The 20,421-nt window shown below is 39.0% G+C and overlaps 1 protein-coding gene and 1 long non-coding RNA gene across 6 annotated transcripts in view; one reads left to right on the top strand and one right to left on the bottom strand.

The window, feature by feature from the left end:
• DOCK8 (dedicator of cytokinesis 8) overlaps positions 1 to 20,421 on the top strand; it is a 101,804-nt gene that overhangs the window by 6,182 nt on the left and 75,201 nt on the right. For 2 of the 4 annotated variants that reach the window (XM_083816391.1, XM_083816390.1), the window contains exon 2: positions 18,137 to 18,239. In XM_083816391.1, coding sequence (XP_083672517.1) covers positions 18,137 to 18,239 — 103 coding nt within the window. Of the gene's footprint in view, positions 1 to 12,813; positions 12,833 to 18,136; positions 18,240 to 18,330; positions 19,232 to 20,421 lie in introns of those variants that run through there. The other 2 variants (XM_083816393.1, XM_083816392.1) reach the window with 2 other exon arrangements.
• Positions 5,411 to 12,682, bottom strand: LOC310889219. 2 transcript variants are annotated; one of them, XR_014576464.1, is made up of 2 exons: positions 11,519 to 12,682; positions 5,411 to 8,072 (listed from the first exon to the last, which is right to left on the bottom strand). It is a non-coding gene; the product is annotated as an uncharacterized lncRNA (long non-coding RNA). The 2 variants fall into 2 exon arrangements; XR_014576465.1 differs by having other exon boundaries at positions 5,411 to 8,069.

Genomic DNA, 20,421 nt, shown 5'->3' with positions numbered 1-20,421 from the left:
TCCCGTCAGTCCATGTCTTCAGCCTGTCCAGGTCACTCTGGATGGATGGCAGCAAGACACAGAGGGTCTGGTGTATGCAAAAGCAAGCCACTCCTCCCAGTTCGGTGTCATCTGCAAACCTGCTGAGGGCACACTCTGCCCCATTGTCTAGATCATTAATGAGGATGTTAGACAGGATTGGATGCAGCATTGACCCCTGGGGTACACTGCTTGTTACTGGCCTCCAGCTAGACTACAGGCCAGTGAGCCTCCTCTGGGCCCAGCTGTTCAGCCAGTTCTCAAACTACCTCACTGTCTGCTCATCCAACACATAATTCATTGGCTTTAGACTTGTTTCCTTTATACATATGAAAGACCTGATTTCTTAAGCGTTACTTCTTCCCAGGAAAGGTCACTCCTTTCTTCCTGACTTACTGCAAGCTGATTTGCCTTATTTTTATTTTTTTTAAGGTGTCAGTGTCTTTGTGTCTTCTGGATTTGTATTCAGCACAAGGAATAGATTGTACATGCATCTAGAGCAGGGGCAGAGAAGAGAGATGACAGGGAAGTCTGCTCCTTCATGTGCTATTCACAAAGGCCAGTCCCTGCTGCAGCCTCTGCATATAGGTTCTTTACCTCCCATCCCACTACTTCCTGGGTTCTGGACAATCTGAGTGAGCCGAAAAATTGAGGAGGAGTTCAGACCACAGTTTCATCCCTGTTGTATCAGCTATGACTGCTCACTGCATGTGAAAGACTAAGCGACATTAGATGCCTCAGATGGCTATTTCCTTAGGTATAATATCCTGTCTCTCTTATCTGGGACATGTTTATAAGTATTCTTCCACTCCAAGGGGGAGATGTAACCTGCAGGAACTATGACCTAAATCTACCATATAGTTAAAAATATTAAAGCAGGCTTGGTAGGGATCCTGTCTATAGTAAATAGTTCTGCAGTTAATAGAGGGAACTTCTTAATGCCTGTGAGTTTATCTTTTCATCAGCCCTAAAGATAATTCATTTGCCTTTGCTAGGGTGTTTCCAGTGAGTAGTCAAACTAGACTAAATCTACATCAGTGCACTGCTACTAAACTTGCTTTACAGCCATGCTTGTGCAAACGACAAATGTAGGTGGTGCAGTTTAGCTGGTCACTATGTGCAATATAACCAGTATCAGCTGATTTGCATATAACATTTTTGCAATTAATAGTTGTTGCATTTAAGTTCAACTATATTAAAGCCTGTATGCATCCACACAATCAGACTGCACCTGGAAGTGAGCCGTGCTGTAGACCATATGAGCTAGAACCTAGCTGGAGGCCCCAAGAGAGACAACTGCATGTAAAGACGAACATGGCTACAAGGTTTTTTCTCAAATTCCTATAAACATGTTATAGACTCAGATTAGATTGCAAGCTGTCATATTTTGTACAAGCACAGAGTTAATGAAAAGCAAGCAATTTGCAAAAACACATGTGCCCATGCAACACCATGTGAATCCTTTAGAAGTTCTTGATCCTGGTGGGAACTGTGAACGCTGGTTCTGACAGAGGCGGATTGTAAATCAGTTACAGGAATGAGTTTACAAAGTAATCAACGTTATATACCAAGATTATGCCATAGGATATAAATTCATAGTGCTGAGATAAATGTCTATAAGTATCCATTCATTTTTTCAAAGATAAGATTATTCAGAACACTCTTATTAGATTTGACATCCTGTTGTCCATTACAAAGAATAAATGCACAGACCTACAGACCTTTCTTATGGTAATCTGTGCAAAAGACTACAACATTTCCTGCCTAAAAAAAAAAAAAAAAAAAAAAGTAACTTTTAGGAAGTAGAATAGAAAGAGTAAGAAAATGCCATCCTCCTACTTTTCGAGGATGCTGATGACCTTGGTTATTTGCAGTGATTTACTTTTGTACAGTTTACCCTAAATTTTATGATTACCTTTTCTGGAGTGGTCTGCCTCTTATAGAACCAAGGTAACAGCAGCCACTTATCAGCAAACAGCCTCTGTAGAAACAAAGCCTTTAGAGAACATTTGGCCACACAAGCAGAATAATGTTGTTACTGTGGAGACAGATGTTATTGACAGGTGTTAGCTGGAAGGTAATCTCTTCATCTGACTGGCTATTCAAATTGTCTTTAAAATACAGCTATTTTCTATAACAGTTGTTGAAGACTGGATTTATACTGCACATATATCTGTGCAGTCACTAAGCCAGACATGATAATCTGTGCTGCATGATTAGAATACTGTGGGTTTTGGTTTATCTCTGGAAGATGAGCAAGAAATGGACTTTAGGCTCTGCACAAAAGCTGCATTTAGAATCCATTTCAAAAATCTTATGTCACTCTCAGACTTCAAACATTTACATGCATTGGGAAGTCTAAGCTGCAGTCTGTGATGAGGTTCTGTTTTTGTGGCACAGGAAATGCTAAGTTTACACACAAAAAAAAAAAAAGTGAAGTTGCAAAAGAGAAACATCTTTACATCCACCAGTTTCCACATATAAGCATTCCTTATTTTACCTTTCCAGGCATTTTGAATTTTCAGACATGATTTTCAGCAAAGAGGAATATTTAATGTTGTATTTCATTAAAAAAAAAAATCATAAAACCTATTTTAGGTTTTATGGTCATTAAAACTATTGTACATGAGCATAGTTGAGCATTGTTGTCTTTATTTCTATTCTAACTTGATTACCTTTTTTTTAAAAAAACAAAACAAAACAAAACAGACGGAACTATATTGTTGTTTGTAGCAGCAGGTAAATTCTACCCTCTGAAAAGTGCTTACTAGATACCATACCCGTCCTAAATGTTTGCCACCAAGAATGCAGTTACAGCAGAATAGATCTAGGACTAAACCAGCTGTTTAGCCAAATTCACCAAAAAACAAAAACTTCAACAGCATTTTTTCTATTGACCTTCATAGAGCAATACTTGCATGTGATAAGTCATGCAGTTACCTAACTCTGATAATAATGACCTGGAGATTTTTTATAAAAGAGTTAGCAAGCCTGGTCTCAGTATTATTTTTCCGTAAAGTCAAGCAATCTGGATTTGGCAAGAGTATATTTTATTTCAGTAGTCACATGAGCTGAGCTTTACAATCATTATAATAACAAAATCTCATGTCCAGAACACTGTTAGAATAATATTTAAGCTTTTCCCAAGCTTGACATTTTACAGATGAATTAAAAATTGAAATGCAGTTTTCATGATGCATCATCCCAATGTGTGTGTGTATGTGTATAGCATAATTTCTACAGAATTTGTACCTCTAGCAATAGCCAACAGATACAAAAATATATTATTTTTAACAACATCATTGTTAATGTGCAAAATTCTTTGGGCTTTTTTATTTATAAGAGTGTGAGCAGAAGATCCAGCTTTCACATGTATCTTAGTTATTGCTCTGCATTCTGTTGAAATCAAAATTCTCTGTTCTAAAAATGGCAGTACCTCCCCATGTACGTGAAATTGTGCCAAGTCTTTCAGGTACAAAGACCTAGTAGAAGATCATTATTTTTTCCTTTAAATTTAAAGCTGTAAAGAAAAAAATATATATTATTCTAAGAAATAACTGGGAAAAAAAAAACCACTCAAGGATTTTATTTTTGTTACTGATCTAGTGTGTTAGCTTGGTGGGGCAAGATTTGTATGTTTTTATGTGTTATCCCAGTGCCAGCTCCAACATCAGTCACTGCTTTTAGGCATATTTGAGAGGCAGAAGTTAGATAATCATCAGCATTATGAGCTTCCCATCAATACTGTGTCGTAAAGAACTTACATCTACAGTAAGACCAAGCAGCATCTTCCAGAGTGAGTTGTGGTAGCACAGGCCACAAGGAGAGGAGTTGAAGATGCCAGTCTAACAATATCAGCATAAGTCCTACATTATGCCATTAGCAACATCACAGCAGGGCTCTGCTGCTTCCTCATGAAACAAATGAAAGGTCACCCACAGAAAGGTCACACTGAACCTCTACAAATCAGTACGCTTAGGAAATGAGGGGCCAAAATATTAACTCTTTTTTTTTTTCCAATTCTGTGTTGTTTTCATTATCTCCTCCATTGGCTTGTGAAATAATTACACTATTACAGTGTGAAAGACTCATCTGGAATATGTAGTGAATTTGATTTGAAGCCAGTCATGAAAAATACAAAATACACATTCTTTCCTTCTTGATAAAAATAACAACCTTGATCTTGGAAAGAAAAGAAGTGACAAAATAACCAGCCTTGTCATAGAAAAAATGAAAATTTCCCCAAGAATAACTTTAAAGTGCTCTTTATAATTATCTTTAATGTCTGACCTTCTTTCATTTACTATTAATAATTGTTGTTTAGGAGGAAAGTGGAAACAAAGCATGCCAACTAGTATAATTATGGGTTTTTAAAAAATTATCAGTATTACAGTAGCACTTTTGTAATGAAGTCTTTGTGAAGCTCAGGTGATATGCATGAGCTGAAAGATAAATCCTTACGTTTATGCCATAATCAACTTGTTTCGAATTGGTAGAACTGTGGAGACCAAACAAAAATCCAGAAGGACATGCTGATGCCGCTCTATTACATTTCAGTCACAGTATAAAAGCTAGCACATGTGATCACTAATGCTTTTGAAATTGCCCTTTTTGTTGTAGATGATCTGGGATTTTGGAAGCCATTTAAACAGTTTAGCAAGGAACAAACAAACAAAGAACTAAGCACAGCCACAAAGTATTGCCCGGGAATACCGATAGAGTCTTCTGTAGAGATCAGGGGACATTTGTTAGAACGATGTTCTTCAGCCCTCTCGGTTGAAATGGCTATTTAAGGAGGCCCTAATGTGAGCTTTAGCTCACACAGAAAGTTCTCTTGAGACAACCATGGAAAATTATCCTTAGATAAATTGAGTTCAATCACTTTAGAATGAAAGATTTGTGTATATAATGCAGCATGCTGTCAGATTTTAAGCCAATGGGTACATTAAAAAAAAAATGTTTCCACACAAATTTATCTTCTGTTAGCATTGCTAATTAGCATCATGTGAAATATTCATTAGAAACTTTGTATTGAGTATATAAACTCTCATGATCAGTTTAAGCCTACACTAAAATGACAGGTAAGATTAATTTATATACCTTGCTTTCCAGGAGGTACCAGTATACTGTCACATGAAACATTACACCTAGAAACACTCCAATTGCAATAGGCAACCAGTCAACAATGTACAACCTCTTCTCAAATGTTATATTTTGCATATTATCCACAGAACACGGTGATTAAAAAGCCCATAAAAGCATGGTTCATCAGGGCCACATCCTAAGTTTTCTGTTTCTTTGCATGGCAAGAAAGTATGGTTGTCCTTTTCCTCCACTGCTAGGATTAGAAAATATTTATTATTAGTAGTGTTATAAATGACTGAGTCCCAAATAGGATTACAATCAGAGTTTACAATTTATTAAACGAATAGAGGCAAGCAAACAGCGCTGGGTGCGCCGGGAGTCTCTGCTCCACCGGGACGCACACCCGTTACGTAAGGCATCTACTTTTTTATACTCCTAGGCTAATACATATTTATTACTACTTCTAAAAGAGGCAAGGTTATTATAATTGGTTTCCCGAATCCGATGTCGCCTGCTTATCAGTCTCTGTTACTTTCTCAGGGGCTGCTCGAACAGGGAGACAGGAAGGCCCTCATTCTTCCTCCTTATCTGGTGGTCCAGGGAGACAGGAAGACAGGAAGGCTCTCATTCTTCCTCCTTATCTGGTGGTCTCTTGGCCGGCTATCAGAAGTTACTGCACATCCGTGCAAAGTCAGTAGTTTTTCTCCGAAGAAATCCCTTGTTCTTTTCGCGCCTAAACCCAGGCCTCAATGTTAACCCTTCAAAACCCCTTAGTGGCACGAATTGCTGGACCATTTCTTACAATTCCTCCCTTTTTTTTTTTTTTTAATCATCAATTCGTGTCTCTCCTTCAACCTTTGTCAGTAACAATTGGATTTCATCAGTCAGTTCTCGGGGTGTCCACTTCTTAAGCATCATTATCGACACGTCACCTTTTCTCTCCACTGAAGTCATCACAAATTGGGTGCTATTTATTACTCGCCGTATCAACAACGTAAAGCAAGGTATCATACAAGGTATAAACAATAATGTCATTACACCACATAAAAATAAAAACAGCATCCTTTTAACCCATGGTTCACCAGGCAACCATGAAAAGAAATCCCAATCCATACCCTTCCAAGTTTGTACTGGGACGTGGGCTAACTTTCTAATTTCCTTTGTTATCTGCTTGACCACTTTTCCATTATCATCAATCTGTAGACAACAATTAGAATCGTTCAGTTTTCCACATACTCCCCCTTCTTCTGCTAGTAAATAGTCTAAGACCATTCTATGTTGGAATATAGCATTTCTCATTTGAGTGGATTGGTCAGCCAAAAGATCCAAGGCTGTCGCTGTTTGATTTGTTACAACCTCGAGGATAGCTTGCAACCTAATTATTCGGTTCAAATTATAAATAGGTTCTCGGGCTCCTGATATCAACTCATTTGGGTTCCAGGTGGCTGGCCCATAATGCTGTATGATTCTTTCAGGAGGCCATTCATCCTTTCCCCATTTTTGGGCACTACCCCCGGTTAAGGAAGTATCTATAGATCGTTTCACTCTGTTCAGGTCATCATATAATCTTATTCCTAAATGATCTCCTTGTGTTTGTGACAATAAAAAGAACAAGGGTCTTATGTACCCCACATAGCATATTCCCGACCAATTTTCAGGTAGCCTCTTGTAAGCATGTTTGCCACACACCCAATAATGTCCCTTTAGGGCCCATGTCCCATTTGGAAAAGGACCATTCCATCCCTTTTTAGCCCTTGGGGCGTGATAATACAGAGTGTCCTTGTTACCGAGTGGTCCTGTTACAATGTCTGCCCCGTTTGTACTCGTATATGCACGCTTCCAAGCTCCCACGTTGGGTTTCCACTTACAGTCACAATTCAGTTCTCTTTGGCGACCTGTCATATTATAAGCCTTTTTCGCCGTCCAATCTTGAGAGTGTGGGAAGCGCCTTCAATCATGGGGTTGGGCCCGCTTTCAGAGCTTGTGTTACCATTCAGCCCTTCAGGGTGATCCAGCTCCTGGAAAAACTAATCACAATTTTATTATGGGTTTAAAAGGTTCTCATGTTATTTTTCTCAGGACAAACTGATCTTGGTGTGGGAGAAGTCCGGTCGAGGCACTCTCACTCGGCGGTCAATACCCATAGGGGTTGCCTCCCTCGGTAGACCATACACGCCGCAGTGGAGGGTCCTACCCCGGTCTTGCCTTCTCCCTTTCCTCCCTTCAGCCTTGTCCTCTTTATCCAGTGCCCTTAATTCATGCAGAACCTCATTGCTGGGATATCAGTTCCTCTTTAGTCTCAGTTTCAGTTCCCCAGGAGTGGACTCAACCCTCCAGGCTTCGGTAGTTATTGGTCCTTTTATTCTGGATGCGTGGGTCCAACCCTTCTTGCTGTTCTCACAGCTGTTTCAGTAGTAAGTAAAACAAGGTACAGTCCCTCCCATCGGGGTTCAATGATTCTTCTCTCCAGGTTTTTATTAAGACCTTGTCTCCTGGTTGTATTTTATGAATAGCAAATCCTAAAGGTGGTGTCTGAGTCATCATCCCAATTTCTCTTATCTCCTGTAATCTCCTTCCAATGGTAATTATGTATTTCTGGATACTATGATCCTCAACTACATTGTTCCCTAGGGGCATCCCTTGAGAATAAGGCATACCATATAACATTTCATATGATGATAATCCAGTCTCACTGTGTGGTTTGGTTCTTATGTTTAAAAGTGCCAATGGTAAGCATTTCGTCCAGGGCAGCTGTGTCTCGATCATTAACTTAGCCAATTGTTGTTTTATTGTTTGATTCATCCTTTCTACTTTCCCTGAGCTTTGTGGGTGCCACGGAGTGTGGTATTCCCACTGAATACCTTTCAAGGGGTACATCCTTCAAATCTTTGTGGCTGGCGTATGTTCGATTATTTCCACACAATTGTGTTCCAACGGTCCTTCTTCTGGAACGGTTCCTAGAAATACTCCTGGATATAACAGGTTAGTCGTTTTCAAGGTTATGTCATCTTGTTCAGTTAGGATTGCCTGATATTTCATCATCCGGCTGGGTGATAACCAGTGCCCCCCCCCTTTGTTCCAAAACGGTTGTTACCATATGTGGTCCAAAAACTTCAATACGTTTTCCCATTTGAAGGCAAATAATTTTCTACTATCTTTATCAAGAGGTATGCAAAAGAAGGCATCCTTTAAATCTATCACGGTAAACCATTTATATTTCTCTTTCACAGATGTTAACAATGTGTAAGGATTAGCTACTACCGGGTGAATATCCTTTGTTATTTCATTTATTGCTCTAAGATCTTGTACAGATCTATACTCGCCATTCGGCTTCTTTACTGGAAAAATTGGAGTATTGTATTCCGATTTACATTCTTCCAGAATCTGATATTTGAGAAATTTGTCAATAATTTTCACTATTCCCGTGCCTAGCTTCTATCTTAAGTGGATATTGTTTGATTCAAACAGGTTTGGCTCCTTCCTTTAATTCCACCTTTACCAGTTGTGCCAGTTTCGACTTCCCTGGTACATCTGTTTCCCGTACTGTTGCTATAACTGCATTTTCTACTTCTCTTGGAATATTAACAAAGGGTTTATCTTTGATCATTAGGATTTGGCCTACTTTGGACTCAGGTACCTTCATTATTAATTCTCCATCCTCAAAGGTTATTGTTGCATCTAATTTGGCTAATAGATCCCGTCCCAAGAGTGGCATCGGGCATTCTGGTACATACTAAAATTTATGGGTTAGTTCCTCACCCCCAAAACGCAAATCAAGGGGTCGTAAGAATGACCATTCTTCCTCTTTCCCTGTGGCTCCAATTATTGTAGTTGTCTTAGTTCCTAATCGTCCTTTTAAACTATTTAACACTGAATATGTTGCTCCTATTACATTTACAGCCTAATTAACACAGAGAAAGAAGCTCCCATAACCAACAAAAAATTCAAGCCTGTCTTCGTTTCCTAGCTTTATTTCAACTAGTGGACCTGCTAGGGTAGATGCCCCAGGTCCCCATCATTCCTGACTGTTGTAAGTTTGTCCTGCAGCCTAAGACAATTTCTTTCTGATATCAGGGGCTGATTGCCCTGGAAAGAGGTTAGCCAGTTGCCTCTCTCTCTTTTTTTTTTTTTTTTTTTTTTTTTTTTTAAGCCAGGTCCATTTTTTTTTTTTTTTTTTTTTTTTCATTGCATTTCAAAGTTGGTCCAGAAATTCAAAAATTCCATAAATTCCATAGGGGTTTCTTTTGGACCTTGTTGGAACAGATTCTCAATTCCCAATAGCCAATTTAACCAGATTTTAGTATTTACATAATTTCCGGGGTGATTAGGGTCTCAGTGAGGGGGTCGGTCAGGGGAATGCAATCGTTGAAAGTTCCCTGAGCGGTCCCATTGGCAATCTGAGCTCACACAGGAACTCAGGTTGTTTCAAAAGTTAGCTGCTTTTCTGTTTCCACGACAACTCTCTCGGACCCATCACGGTCCCCCTGCCCCAGAGGGCTCACACCCGCGATTTAGAGATCTCAGCCTCGGGTTGAGACGGAACTATTAACATTCCTACATCCTCTTCCCCTGCTCATTCAACTTCAAACAGCTCTGTTAAATACTACATGCCACACAACCTTTAACACCTTCAACAACCCTTTTAACACTTCCTTTATCTTTCTCCAGCCCGTACTTTTCTAATGCCAACACCAAATGCTCAGTCAGGGGCCAACTTAATTCCAAACCTTTTCCCTCCAACATGCTGAAACAACATATCACTATACAACATTTCATCCTATTTTCCTTCTCTCCTCAAAAACATTAATTGCAAGACACTGTTATAGTCGATTGATCCATAAAGTGGCCATTTAGTTTATATAGTGGCCACCATTGATTGCAATACTTAGTGAAAGTCCTCTTGCTTTCTGTGCCCCCATTTCTAACAATATCCTTCCAATGTGCCAATATGCACCCAAGGAGGCTTTTTCTTTTTTAGGACGTCTTTTTTTTTTGGATTTTCCCCTTTTCCTTGATTTCCCATTCCCTTTTATTTATTTATATTAGTTACTGTCCCTTGTTTCAATTTCCACGCAAACCTTTTTATTGCAGGTTTTTACTATCTTTTCCTAATCTTCTTCCCAAATGTCCCAATTCTCTGGGATTAAACTCTTCTTTCCACATACAAACTTTACTATTTCAGATTATTAATGAGCCCCATTCCAATCATAAATCCGCAGGACTTCGGAAAAACACCTGAAGCACTCGGCCTTCTGTCTTCTAGACAAACAATAACACCTTTTCCACAAAATTTACATTTCAATAAGACCGAATTTCAAGCCAAATGCTAATTTTTCTCATGCACTTTGATAGTAAGCCTACACAAAACAAGGAATCACTCCTGTGTATCCGTCAAGATGGGGGTTTAAAAAGGTATTGAGGCCTAAATAAATTCGCTCTCCCCCTTCTTACCAAATTCCCAGGGCTCAGGCCCGAACCACCAAAGAAGTGACTCTCCGTTCTACCACTTTGATAATCAGTCAGCCCCTCTCCCCCGATACTTGGGAAACTGACCGAACACCACCGCGAATATCCCCAAACTTCTAAACTGTTACTTAGATAATGCTCCCACCTTCCTCCTTGACACAGTCAAAACATTTAAGAACAAAACAGGATTACAAGATGCACCACCGGGGGTGGATTGTTAGGATATAGAGGTGGTAGGTTATCCAATGACTCCCATTCATCATCTTTTTCTTTTTCCTTTTTTTTTTATTTTTTTATTTTTTTGTTCTCTTCTTCGTCAAACTTCTCGTCTGCTTTTAGTGTAAATATTGAGGCTGGAAAAGGACGTGAGATCCTGATCCATAATCCTGCATAATCACTTTCCTCCTGGCTAAAAGGTTCCTTTGAATTAACATGTATATTTAAGGCCTGGCAAACCCAGTCTTCAAAGGATCCGAAAACGGGCCAAAAGACATGTGGTCTTAAAGGCTCCTTTGGCCATTCTGTCATACAATACTGAACCATTTTTAATTTACTTTTTCCCTTTTCTGGGGCCCCTATCGTTCCAATTTCTAATCATTATCCCTAATGGACTTTCTGGTGGTATGTCTGGTAATTTGCTCCCTTTTCTCTGGTCCCGGGTCTTCAATTTTGTCTGACCCATCTAGGAATTTTACTGTGGCAATTCCTACAGCCCTTGGTTGCCTTAGTGAGAGTGTCTTGCAGGGGGTTTAGGACCTATCACCCACCCACGAATCCTATAGGAATCGCTTCGGTCCTTCACCGGCCAAGTCCCTCGCGGGAGATTGGAACCGCGGTTAGAAGACCTCCACAATCGCTTCGGAACTACGTTCCGTCTCAATCACACTCTCACACACACACAGGCAACCGAAACCCACCCAACCGAACGGTATACGCCTTAAATACTTACGACTCCGTCGTCTTCGTTCGGATCTTCGCGCGCAGAATTACGGGCAAAATATAGTGCTGCAGCCGGCAAAGGGAGCTCATAAAAAAATCTAAATCTTTGCTTGCCCTTATTCAGGTTCAAGATGGCATTAGCCCCGACCTGACTCGAACAGGAGCCACCAAATGGTGGGGGCGCCCCTCCTAGATCAAGTCAGAATTCAGGAACCAAGACCATCCCGGACGAGCCCCCAATTGTTATAAATGACTGAGTCCCAAATAGGATTACAATCAGAGTTTACAATTTATTAAACGAATAGAGGCAAGCAAACAGCGCTGGGTGCGCCGGGAGTCTCTGCTCCACCGGGACGCACACCCATTACGTAAGGCATCTACTTTTTTATACTCCTAGGCTAATACATATTTATTACTACTTCTAAAAGAGGCAAGGTTATTATAATTGGTTTCCCGAATCCGATGTCGCCTGCTTATCAGTCTCTGTTACTTTCTCAGGGGCTGCTCGAACAGGGAGACAGGAAGGCCCTCATTCTTCCTCCTTATCTGGTGGTCCAGGGAGACAGGAAGACAGGAAGGCTCTCATTCTTCCTCCTTATCTGGTGGTCTCTTGGCCGGCTATCAGAAGTTACTGCACATCCGTGCAAAGTCAGTAGTTTTTCTCCGAAGAAATCCCTTGTTCTTTTCGCGCCTAAACCCAGGCCTCAATGTTAACCCTTCAAAACCCCTTAGTGGCACGAATTGCTGGACCATTTCTTACAGTAGTATTAGTATTATTACTTGTATGCTTATGTCTCTTCCTGAGGGAGAAACAGCAAAGCCAAGCTGCAGTGAAAAATCTTCACTGAATGAATGGCATACATGACCTGGGACAAAAATAAAAAGTGACCTCTTGCCTGTTTTTCTGTGTAACAAGCTGCCAGTGTAATGAAGTCAATTTCCCCTCCAAGACTTCTCTCTTCGTTCCTGCACCATCTTTTTTGAGAAGATTGTGGTTAAATTTCAGCCAAATTGAATAGGATTGTTATTGCCTTAGTTGATACGACGTAATGTGGTAGACCCCTAAGAAGGAGTGTGCCAAAGGATGCACAGCCTACCTGAGTCGCCAATTAGCTGCTAGTTCAGATCAGCCACTGCTGTAAACAGTGAGTAACAAAGCTGGCCTCTGGTGCCTTAAGGACTAATTATAAACTTAAAAGAAGAACAGGCAGTTCCACTGGCAGCAAGAGAAGAACTTCTAAGCAAGATTCCCATATTTGCTAGTTAAAGATCTGGATTGCTGCCCAAAAATCTGTGTGTTTGTGTGTGGGAGTGGAGGAGAGGGGTAGGTATTTGATAGCTTTTTCTCTTCTAGAATTTTTGGTTCTGTGTTTTTCAGTTGTAACTAGAGAAGTTGCATGTTGAAGGCTCAGAAAAAGAACAAAAGCTAGCTGAGAAGCTTCTGCACCGGCAACAGATGGAAGGGATTACTTCTCAGGGTAGCTAAGGATTAATATTTTACCTGTTAAGCCAAACTTTTCACTGTTTTACTTCATGATTCTCCCATCTATATACATTTACATGCAAATGTTTCTCCATCCTTGGATGTTGTTCTTATAGTCCCTTTTTATTTCATTTTTTTTCATCTTTTCTTGATGTCATATTATGTAGGCAGCTCTTGCAGAAGGCAACTCACTATTCCTCAGAATCTGCTGAAAGAGATTGTCAGGGTGTTAAAATTTTCTTTTCATACCCCAATCTAGTACATAATGTTTAATTTTATTTGGATAACTGGATTGGTAGGTGTATGAAGCATACTTTTAAGATTTTTTTTTCCTATTACGTACCTTCTGTTTTCCAATAAATAGATGATCTTTACAACTATTCTCTTTATGTTTTCTTTTCTCTGTAAATCCCTCGTTCTGTGTTCAAGATTTCGTATGATATCTGTACTAGCAAAATCCTTATTGTCTCTTCTTTTAAACATGTTTCAAAGAATTACAGAACTAGCTCCTTGCATTATGTATATTCATATCACTTTAATTATAGAACTTACTCGTGTTCAACTACAGTATTACATGTTAGAGAGAGAAAGTAAATGACAATGTTACCTTCCTTTCCCGATACCTCATCTAGGCCCAAGCACTACCCCAAACTTCCAGGTCCCCAAACCTGCAATGAGCTCTCTACTGAGACACACCTCAGAATTTGACCTACGAGTTAGATTTAATTTTTAAAACCCACAGATACAGTCTGTTACATCAGTTGCAGTATTGGTTTAATATATTATACAAACTATACACTTTGCATTGGATAGTATTTTTGCAATGAAAAGTTGAATGTTTCAACTTTTTTTCAGCAATTCAGGAGAATTGCTGGAGGATTGTATCAATGAGTGACGCAGATGCTGTCAAAATTCTGATTAAGCAGAACAGCACTGGTATATTTTTTTGGCTATCTTGTGTCATATTTGGGTGGTTCAGAAAGTCTGGAGAGCTCCAGCTTTTTCAAGATTTGCACCAAGGAATACTGCATCATCATTCATGAAGGGCCACATCAATACAGAGTGAAGCAATGAATTCCAACTGACGTTATTTTGCTCCAACACTGTGGAGCAACCAAGGATCTAAAAAACCCAGGAAAGCCTTAGGCTGCGATCATCTCCCATCTTTCTCTAGGTCTATACTGTCTTGCAACATAACATGGGAACACTGACTAACTGTGAATTCCACCGTGACTGTTGTGGAAAAAAAAACTCCTCCAAATCTACATTTTTATTTTTCAGGCAGCTTTCTCCTAAAAAAAAAAAAAAAGGGGGGGTTGGCGGGGGGACTGGTACCAAAATGATAGTTCTGTAGAGCTGTTAGAGCTGCAGCAGCTGTTAATGCTGCTGGTGCCACTTCTGCTCTGTGAAAGGCTTGCAGCTGCCCAGCTGTTGCCTCTTGTTAGTTCTTGGTAGTATTCACTACAGTGCTGGTGTGCTCTCATCACTGTGGCATCACCAGATAGCTTCTTCCAGTGTCCCATTGCCTTCAAAGTGGGAACATTTTTCCCAATTGCTTATTAAATATTTTGTATTTTAGTTTAAGAAGATTGCTTTTTTCCATTTATGGACATGAATTGCTCACTGTTTTCTTTATGGTTTGCTATCTTTAACGTAGTTGGGGACAACTGCTCTGTCTCCCCTCACTCATCTCTTTTGGAATCTGGACACCACTTTTTTCAATCTTACCAGGTGGATCAAAATGTCGAGTATTCTCACTGCTTTCCTTTGGAGCCTTTTCACTGTGATTGCATATTCCTCTGTGGTATTCTTAGCGTGTACATCAGCTTTAACACTGTCATTGGCTTAAATAGATAGAAATAACTTCCCCTTTTTTCTGCACTTATAGTACTCTGTTAATAAGTGGCCTGGTCTTCTCTCTCAGATTGTCTGCAGCGTGGTTATTTATTTAGACAGTGCATCTCCCTTTTTGTATTTCTGCGTTTGATGGGCTTTCTTCTTCCTACATTTAGGGTTTTACATTTATTTTTATTCAATTTAATTGTGCTGATTTAGACAGTTTCTAAATGTGAGATCATGTTAAGTATAGCCCTTTTTTCAGTACTCACAATTTCTTCCAGTCTGATGTCATCCACAAATTTCATTACTACGTCATCTATACCATCATCAGTGTTCTTAAATAAAATGCTAGGCTGGAGCTAGGCTGAAGACAAATTACTTTACTCACTTACAGTACATTGTTTGAAATCTGTTCACAATCTTCCTCTAAACTTTTGATGACTACACCTTGCGTAAGTGTGGGGATATTTTTTGTTTGTTTGTTTTTGTTTGTTTGTTTTTGTTTGTTTTTAACCAAGTTTGGAAGCAGTTGCGTTGATTCCATCTACACATTCTCTCTTTAATTTGCTTAAGGGAATGCTGTGAGGGATACTAACAAGAGCCTTACTGAAACCAGCTAACTCTCAGAGAAAAGTATTATAAATCTTTATGTGACTGTCATTTGATAAATCCATAATCATCATTATCTAATTTTTCTTTTCTATACCAATAAGTCACAAACTTTTCAGACCTTGGGGTACTAAACAACTTTTAGTTGCTCACTGTGCAATTCATCATCAGGCTAATAATAAACAGGCATTGTTATGGTGATTAATGATTAAAATTGATTTCATGGCCTGTGCTTCAATTGGAGGTTATAGTTTGGGACCTGGACCAGTTCCAGCTGGTCATCAGTTGATTGCCCAGTAATTTGCTTTGCTATCTTTTTGAGTGTCAGAGACAAGCTGACTGATTCGTGATTGTTTGAGTCCTCCCAAAAAACGGAGAACTCAAATAATCATGAAGGGCTTCTGGAATGGCCATCTGTTCCCAGCTTGGTACTCAGGTTTTCAAAACTCTCCATGACAATCTCTGACTGTAGCACCCACCTTTTCTCCATGTTGGGTAGCTGACTTGTACTTTGGGTTTGCTGGCTCTTAGCAGCTGTGTCTTTCCTCTACTTATTCCCATTAGATCCTGCCAATCATTTCTGAGTCAGTTCAAACCAACCTGCTGTCTTCTGTAACTATAACTCTATTTCTTCTCATTCTTCCTTCAGAGATAAGAAAAATGTGAAATCAATCAATTAAACTACTCTTAAACCTTTTGAAATTCACCTTTATAGATTATGGGCTTATTCTTCAGTTGAAGCAATTTATTTTGCAAATTCTTTCTTTTGCATACTGGGGAGCCTCTGGAACTAATTTTGAGAAACTTGTTTCCTCTCAGTTAGCTGGGTTTGCACAGGCTTTTACCAGACAGCAAATTAGCCCCCATGTCCACATGCATGCTTCCTCTTTTGTGGGTGAAAGTTCATACCATTTCCTTTTCAAAAATGACCCCATATCTGGTGTAATTTTTACTTTTTTTTTTTTTCCCTAGCAGCAGCTTCTGCAATACACTGTAACACAGGTTTATGAATACATCTGCTCCTAGACTTTTATTTACATCAGTAACAGGTATTTCCGCACGGGATAGAAACTGACTTACTCTGTTCAAAGGAAAATCATAATTTTTAATAATCTGGGGTGTATTTCATGCTTTGTTACATACATTCATGATTAGAGATTGTCTGTAGTGGGAAGATGAAAAAAAAAAAAACCACCTTGATATACAAACAGGTTTGCTTTTCAAAATAGGGCAATAATAATGAGGAAATCTGCAGACTTCCTTACTCTCCCTCCATGGCTTCTTTCTTATATAATTATTGAATCACCTTTAAAAAAAAAAAAAAAAACAAAACACATTTTGTACTTCCTGAGATTTGGGATATCAGTATTGACAAGGAATTTCTCTTCCAAATGGATTCCTTTTCTTTCTCTGTAACTCTGGCTTTGCTCTGTCTGCAGTTACTGCTGCCTTTAGAGTATAGTCATGTCCCGTTCATGCCAGGCCTTGACCTCCAAGCACCTACTCTTAGTTATGCATCTTATACATCTATACTTTGGAAATAAGGCCAAAAATTTAAATACCTTTTGTGAGATGCCTGACCCTTAACAAGAGTAGAACTGCATTCAGCAGAATTTGTTTTTTGTCATACGTGTGAACAACAGCAGTAGCCAGAAACTACATGTGGCAGAATAGGTCAAGCAGTCACGGAAAGAAGGTGCACAGGAAATAAGGAGACTGTGGCATATGGTAGTTTGAAGACACCTACCAATGCTCGCTGGAGTTGGAAGAGAGTCTCATATAGAAGAGAAGGTCTTCTTGCCTCTGTGTTTTCCTGTCTCAGTGTTGGTTGTCCTGGTGGGCTGGCTGCCAGAAGGCTTTTGTTCAGATTTGGAATCTGCTTAATTGCCTCTTCTTCTTTTGAAAATCTTGTCCTGAATATTCATGGAGTAATATATTGTAAATGTTTTGTTATCACTTCATGTTTGATTAGTCTTAAATAATATTACATATTTATTTATTTATTTCCTTGAAGAATGAGCAAGCTGCTCTGTTTTGCACTCTGGGTACATGCAACTGTATTATCACTCTGGGATTTCCAAAGAAGTCAGTACTGGCCTTTTTGTTCCCATTGAAATCAACTAATTAGCACTAAAGTTCTCTTTTCCTCAAATGTTCATCTGACACAGTTCAGACTGTTTTTTAAATTCATGCTTGGGTTTCTCTTGTGTTGTTCAGAACAGATTACGCTATTAGCATAAATCTGTGCTTACACTGTTCAATGAGCAGTCCTACTTTGATTTTATCCATTGGTCAATTACTAGTTCTTTAAAATATATTCCTCTCTGATGTTCATTCTTCTTTCTTTGCTCTATTATTCTTTAATTCTTTTTTACAGAAACAAATCTGCAGGTATCACTGCCACAGGTTGCAGTCATACTTCATTTAAGGGCAAGGTAATTCTTTCTTGCGTAATCCTTCCCAGTTGCAAGGATACATAAGGATATAAATGTGTTGAAAGAGTGTCAGAATATTAATTACTTAGGACTGCAAATGTTTGTTGGAGATCTGTATGAATTACAAAACAAGAGGAGTCTAGAACATAATCAAAATATGTTTCTAAACACTGGGACATAAGGCTAGATTGGATGAGGTCTAGGATTTGACATATGTATGTGTATAACTGTAATTATAAGGGTTTTCTCTGCTTAATTAAAGGTACTCCTCTGCAGAAATAAGAAAGCAATTTACTCTCCAACCAGGCTTTGCGCAGTTCTGTCAACGAAGTTTAAGCACACCTGGCTTTTCTACTCTTCATCTGGTAAGTTCTGGGTTTGTCTTCTATGTACAAGTTTGGTATCTTAAGCCATCTTTACTTCACCTGTCTTCTGCCTCAAGCTGTTAAAAATGCTCCCTGGTATGTTGAGGATATTACACACTTGAAAGAACTAGGAATGGTCCTTGGAGCCTGAAATAGACAGTCGTTCTACATACTACTGAGAATCAAAGTTAAATAGTTAGTGTTGGAATATATAACAGCCTTGCCTTGCCTTGCCAGAAATGTTCAACTCCACAACCAAGGAAATGCATTGTGTGGTGGCCACAGATGTTTTACAAAACGAGATCAACAAGAAAAAAACAGAAAGGTGGAGGCTCTACTAGCATGGCTTATTTCATAGTTCCCAGAGCTAGCAGCAGAGACAGCATGCCAGCCTGCCTTTCAGTGATATTGAGTAAGCGTGCTAAGTGAGAAATGCCAAAGTGTGTCCTGATTGGCATAGACCTAACTGAGTCAATGGTTATATGGCTCCAAATTCAGCCTTCCACAGTTAATCCTCTTCCCCTCCCCCAAAATCAGACCATATGACATTGCCCTTATGACAAAGGGAAAAAATACCAGATCTTCTTAATTGCCTTTCAGGACGATGAGGATTCTGCAAACATGCTATGCCATAAAAAAAAAAAAAAAAAAAAAAAAAAAAAAAAAAACTTTGGTATCAATAAGTAGTAGCAGAAAAAGTCTCTATGCACCAGTGATTGTGAAAAATGAAAAACACTAGATGTAAGCGTTTACTTCCTGTGTGTCAGGGCCTCCCGCCACTACTCACTTCCTTAATCTGAAATGCTGTGGTGTGCTTTAACTTATTCATTGTGGTTATTCCGACAGTGGAGGCTGGGTTCTCTTCTGCATGCATAAAGTTGCTTTTGCTCTTAAGAAACTCGGTAACATTTCATTTCCTGGGTATTGCACCATAGCTGCCATTTTGTGCGCTGTCACAATCTACATGCCTCTAGTCCATCCTCCTTAAAAAGGTATGTTTGTAGTAATGATTTGTGGCTTTTTTCTTTTTTTTTGTAGAATGATTGTTTTGCACACTTCTGTAATGTGTGAATATGAGTGTAGGCGTCTGGATTGAAACAGTATCTCTCTTTGTTTTCTTTGATAATTTGCACAGTTAGGGAGACCATTACCCTCCACCTGTATTTACCTTTTTCACCATCTTTTCCATTTGTATCTCATTCACAATAGTCAAAAGCACACAGTTCCATTAATTAAAGATTATTACTATCACTTCAGCTAGAAAAAGTTACAAGACATAATGAATTGTGATGTATTTGACTTGTTGGAATGACGAAGTGTGGTATCTGAAAGGAAATGCAATGCTTAATTGAAAATTAGATTGTAATAAGCAACATTATTTTGCATGCAAAACATTACATCTTCAGCAACTGAAAGGACATAATATGTTTATACATATATATATAATTTAAACTGTGTTTTGCTTTAATCTTTTGCAAATTATTTTTTGTACAGTTTGCTAATATATATCTACGCATTAACACATACTGTTCTAACTACTAGCAGGACAGTACAGTAAATGGGCTTCAAGGATATTGTCCTAAGACTATTAGTGAAAAGTCAATAGCTAATAAAGATTCCTATTTACTCATAACTGTTGACCCAGTATGCTCAGTCAGTGTTAGGTTTTCCTTTTGGGTAAGAAGGGCAAAGAATGAGAAAAATTTTTCCAAAACTGATTTCAGAGAATTAAATAGATCATTTAAATGTACAGGCAGATGGGCAAGTTCTGACACTTCGCTCATGTAGAGACCACTAGAGTTTCCCTATAAAAGAGGAATATGTGGGTTTTTGTGGGGTGTGCTCAATGGTCTCCACAGCATCATTTGCTATTTTTTACAAATGTTTAAAATGCTTTGCATCTCCTAGATGTTTTTACAGTATTTCTCCAAAATATGCTTCACTTTCTGTGATGTTTTTGGATTTTCATTAGCTGAATAACTTCCTCACTTAAGTTTCCAGAACACTAATAAGCCTCCAATACTTGTAGTTATACCACCAACCATTTTTAACTCATCTCCTTATCTACAGTGACTGATGTGATGTGGCATGGTACGCATGAACCATTTTAGTTCAGAGCTACCCAGACCTTTGTTACTGCTGTGCACCTTTGTACTTTTCATAAGTTGCAGAATTCTTCATT

The sequence above is a fragment of the Anser anser genome, assembly GCF_964211835.1.
Source record: "Anser anser genome assembly, chromosome: Z".
In the NCBI taxonomy this organism is placed as follows: domain Eukaryota; kingdom Metazoa; phylum Chordata; class Aves; order Anseriformes; family Anatidae; genus Anser; species Anser anser.
Note: the sequence above shows the minus strand (reverse complement) of the source record. Positions and strands in the feature narration are given on the sequence as shown.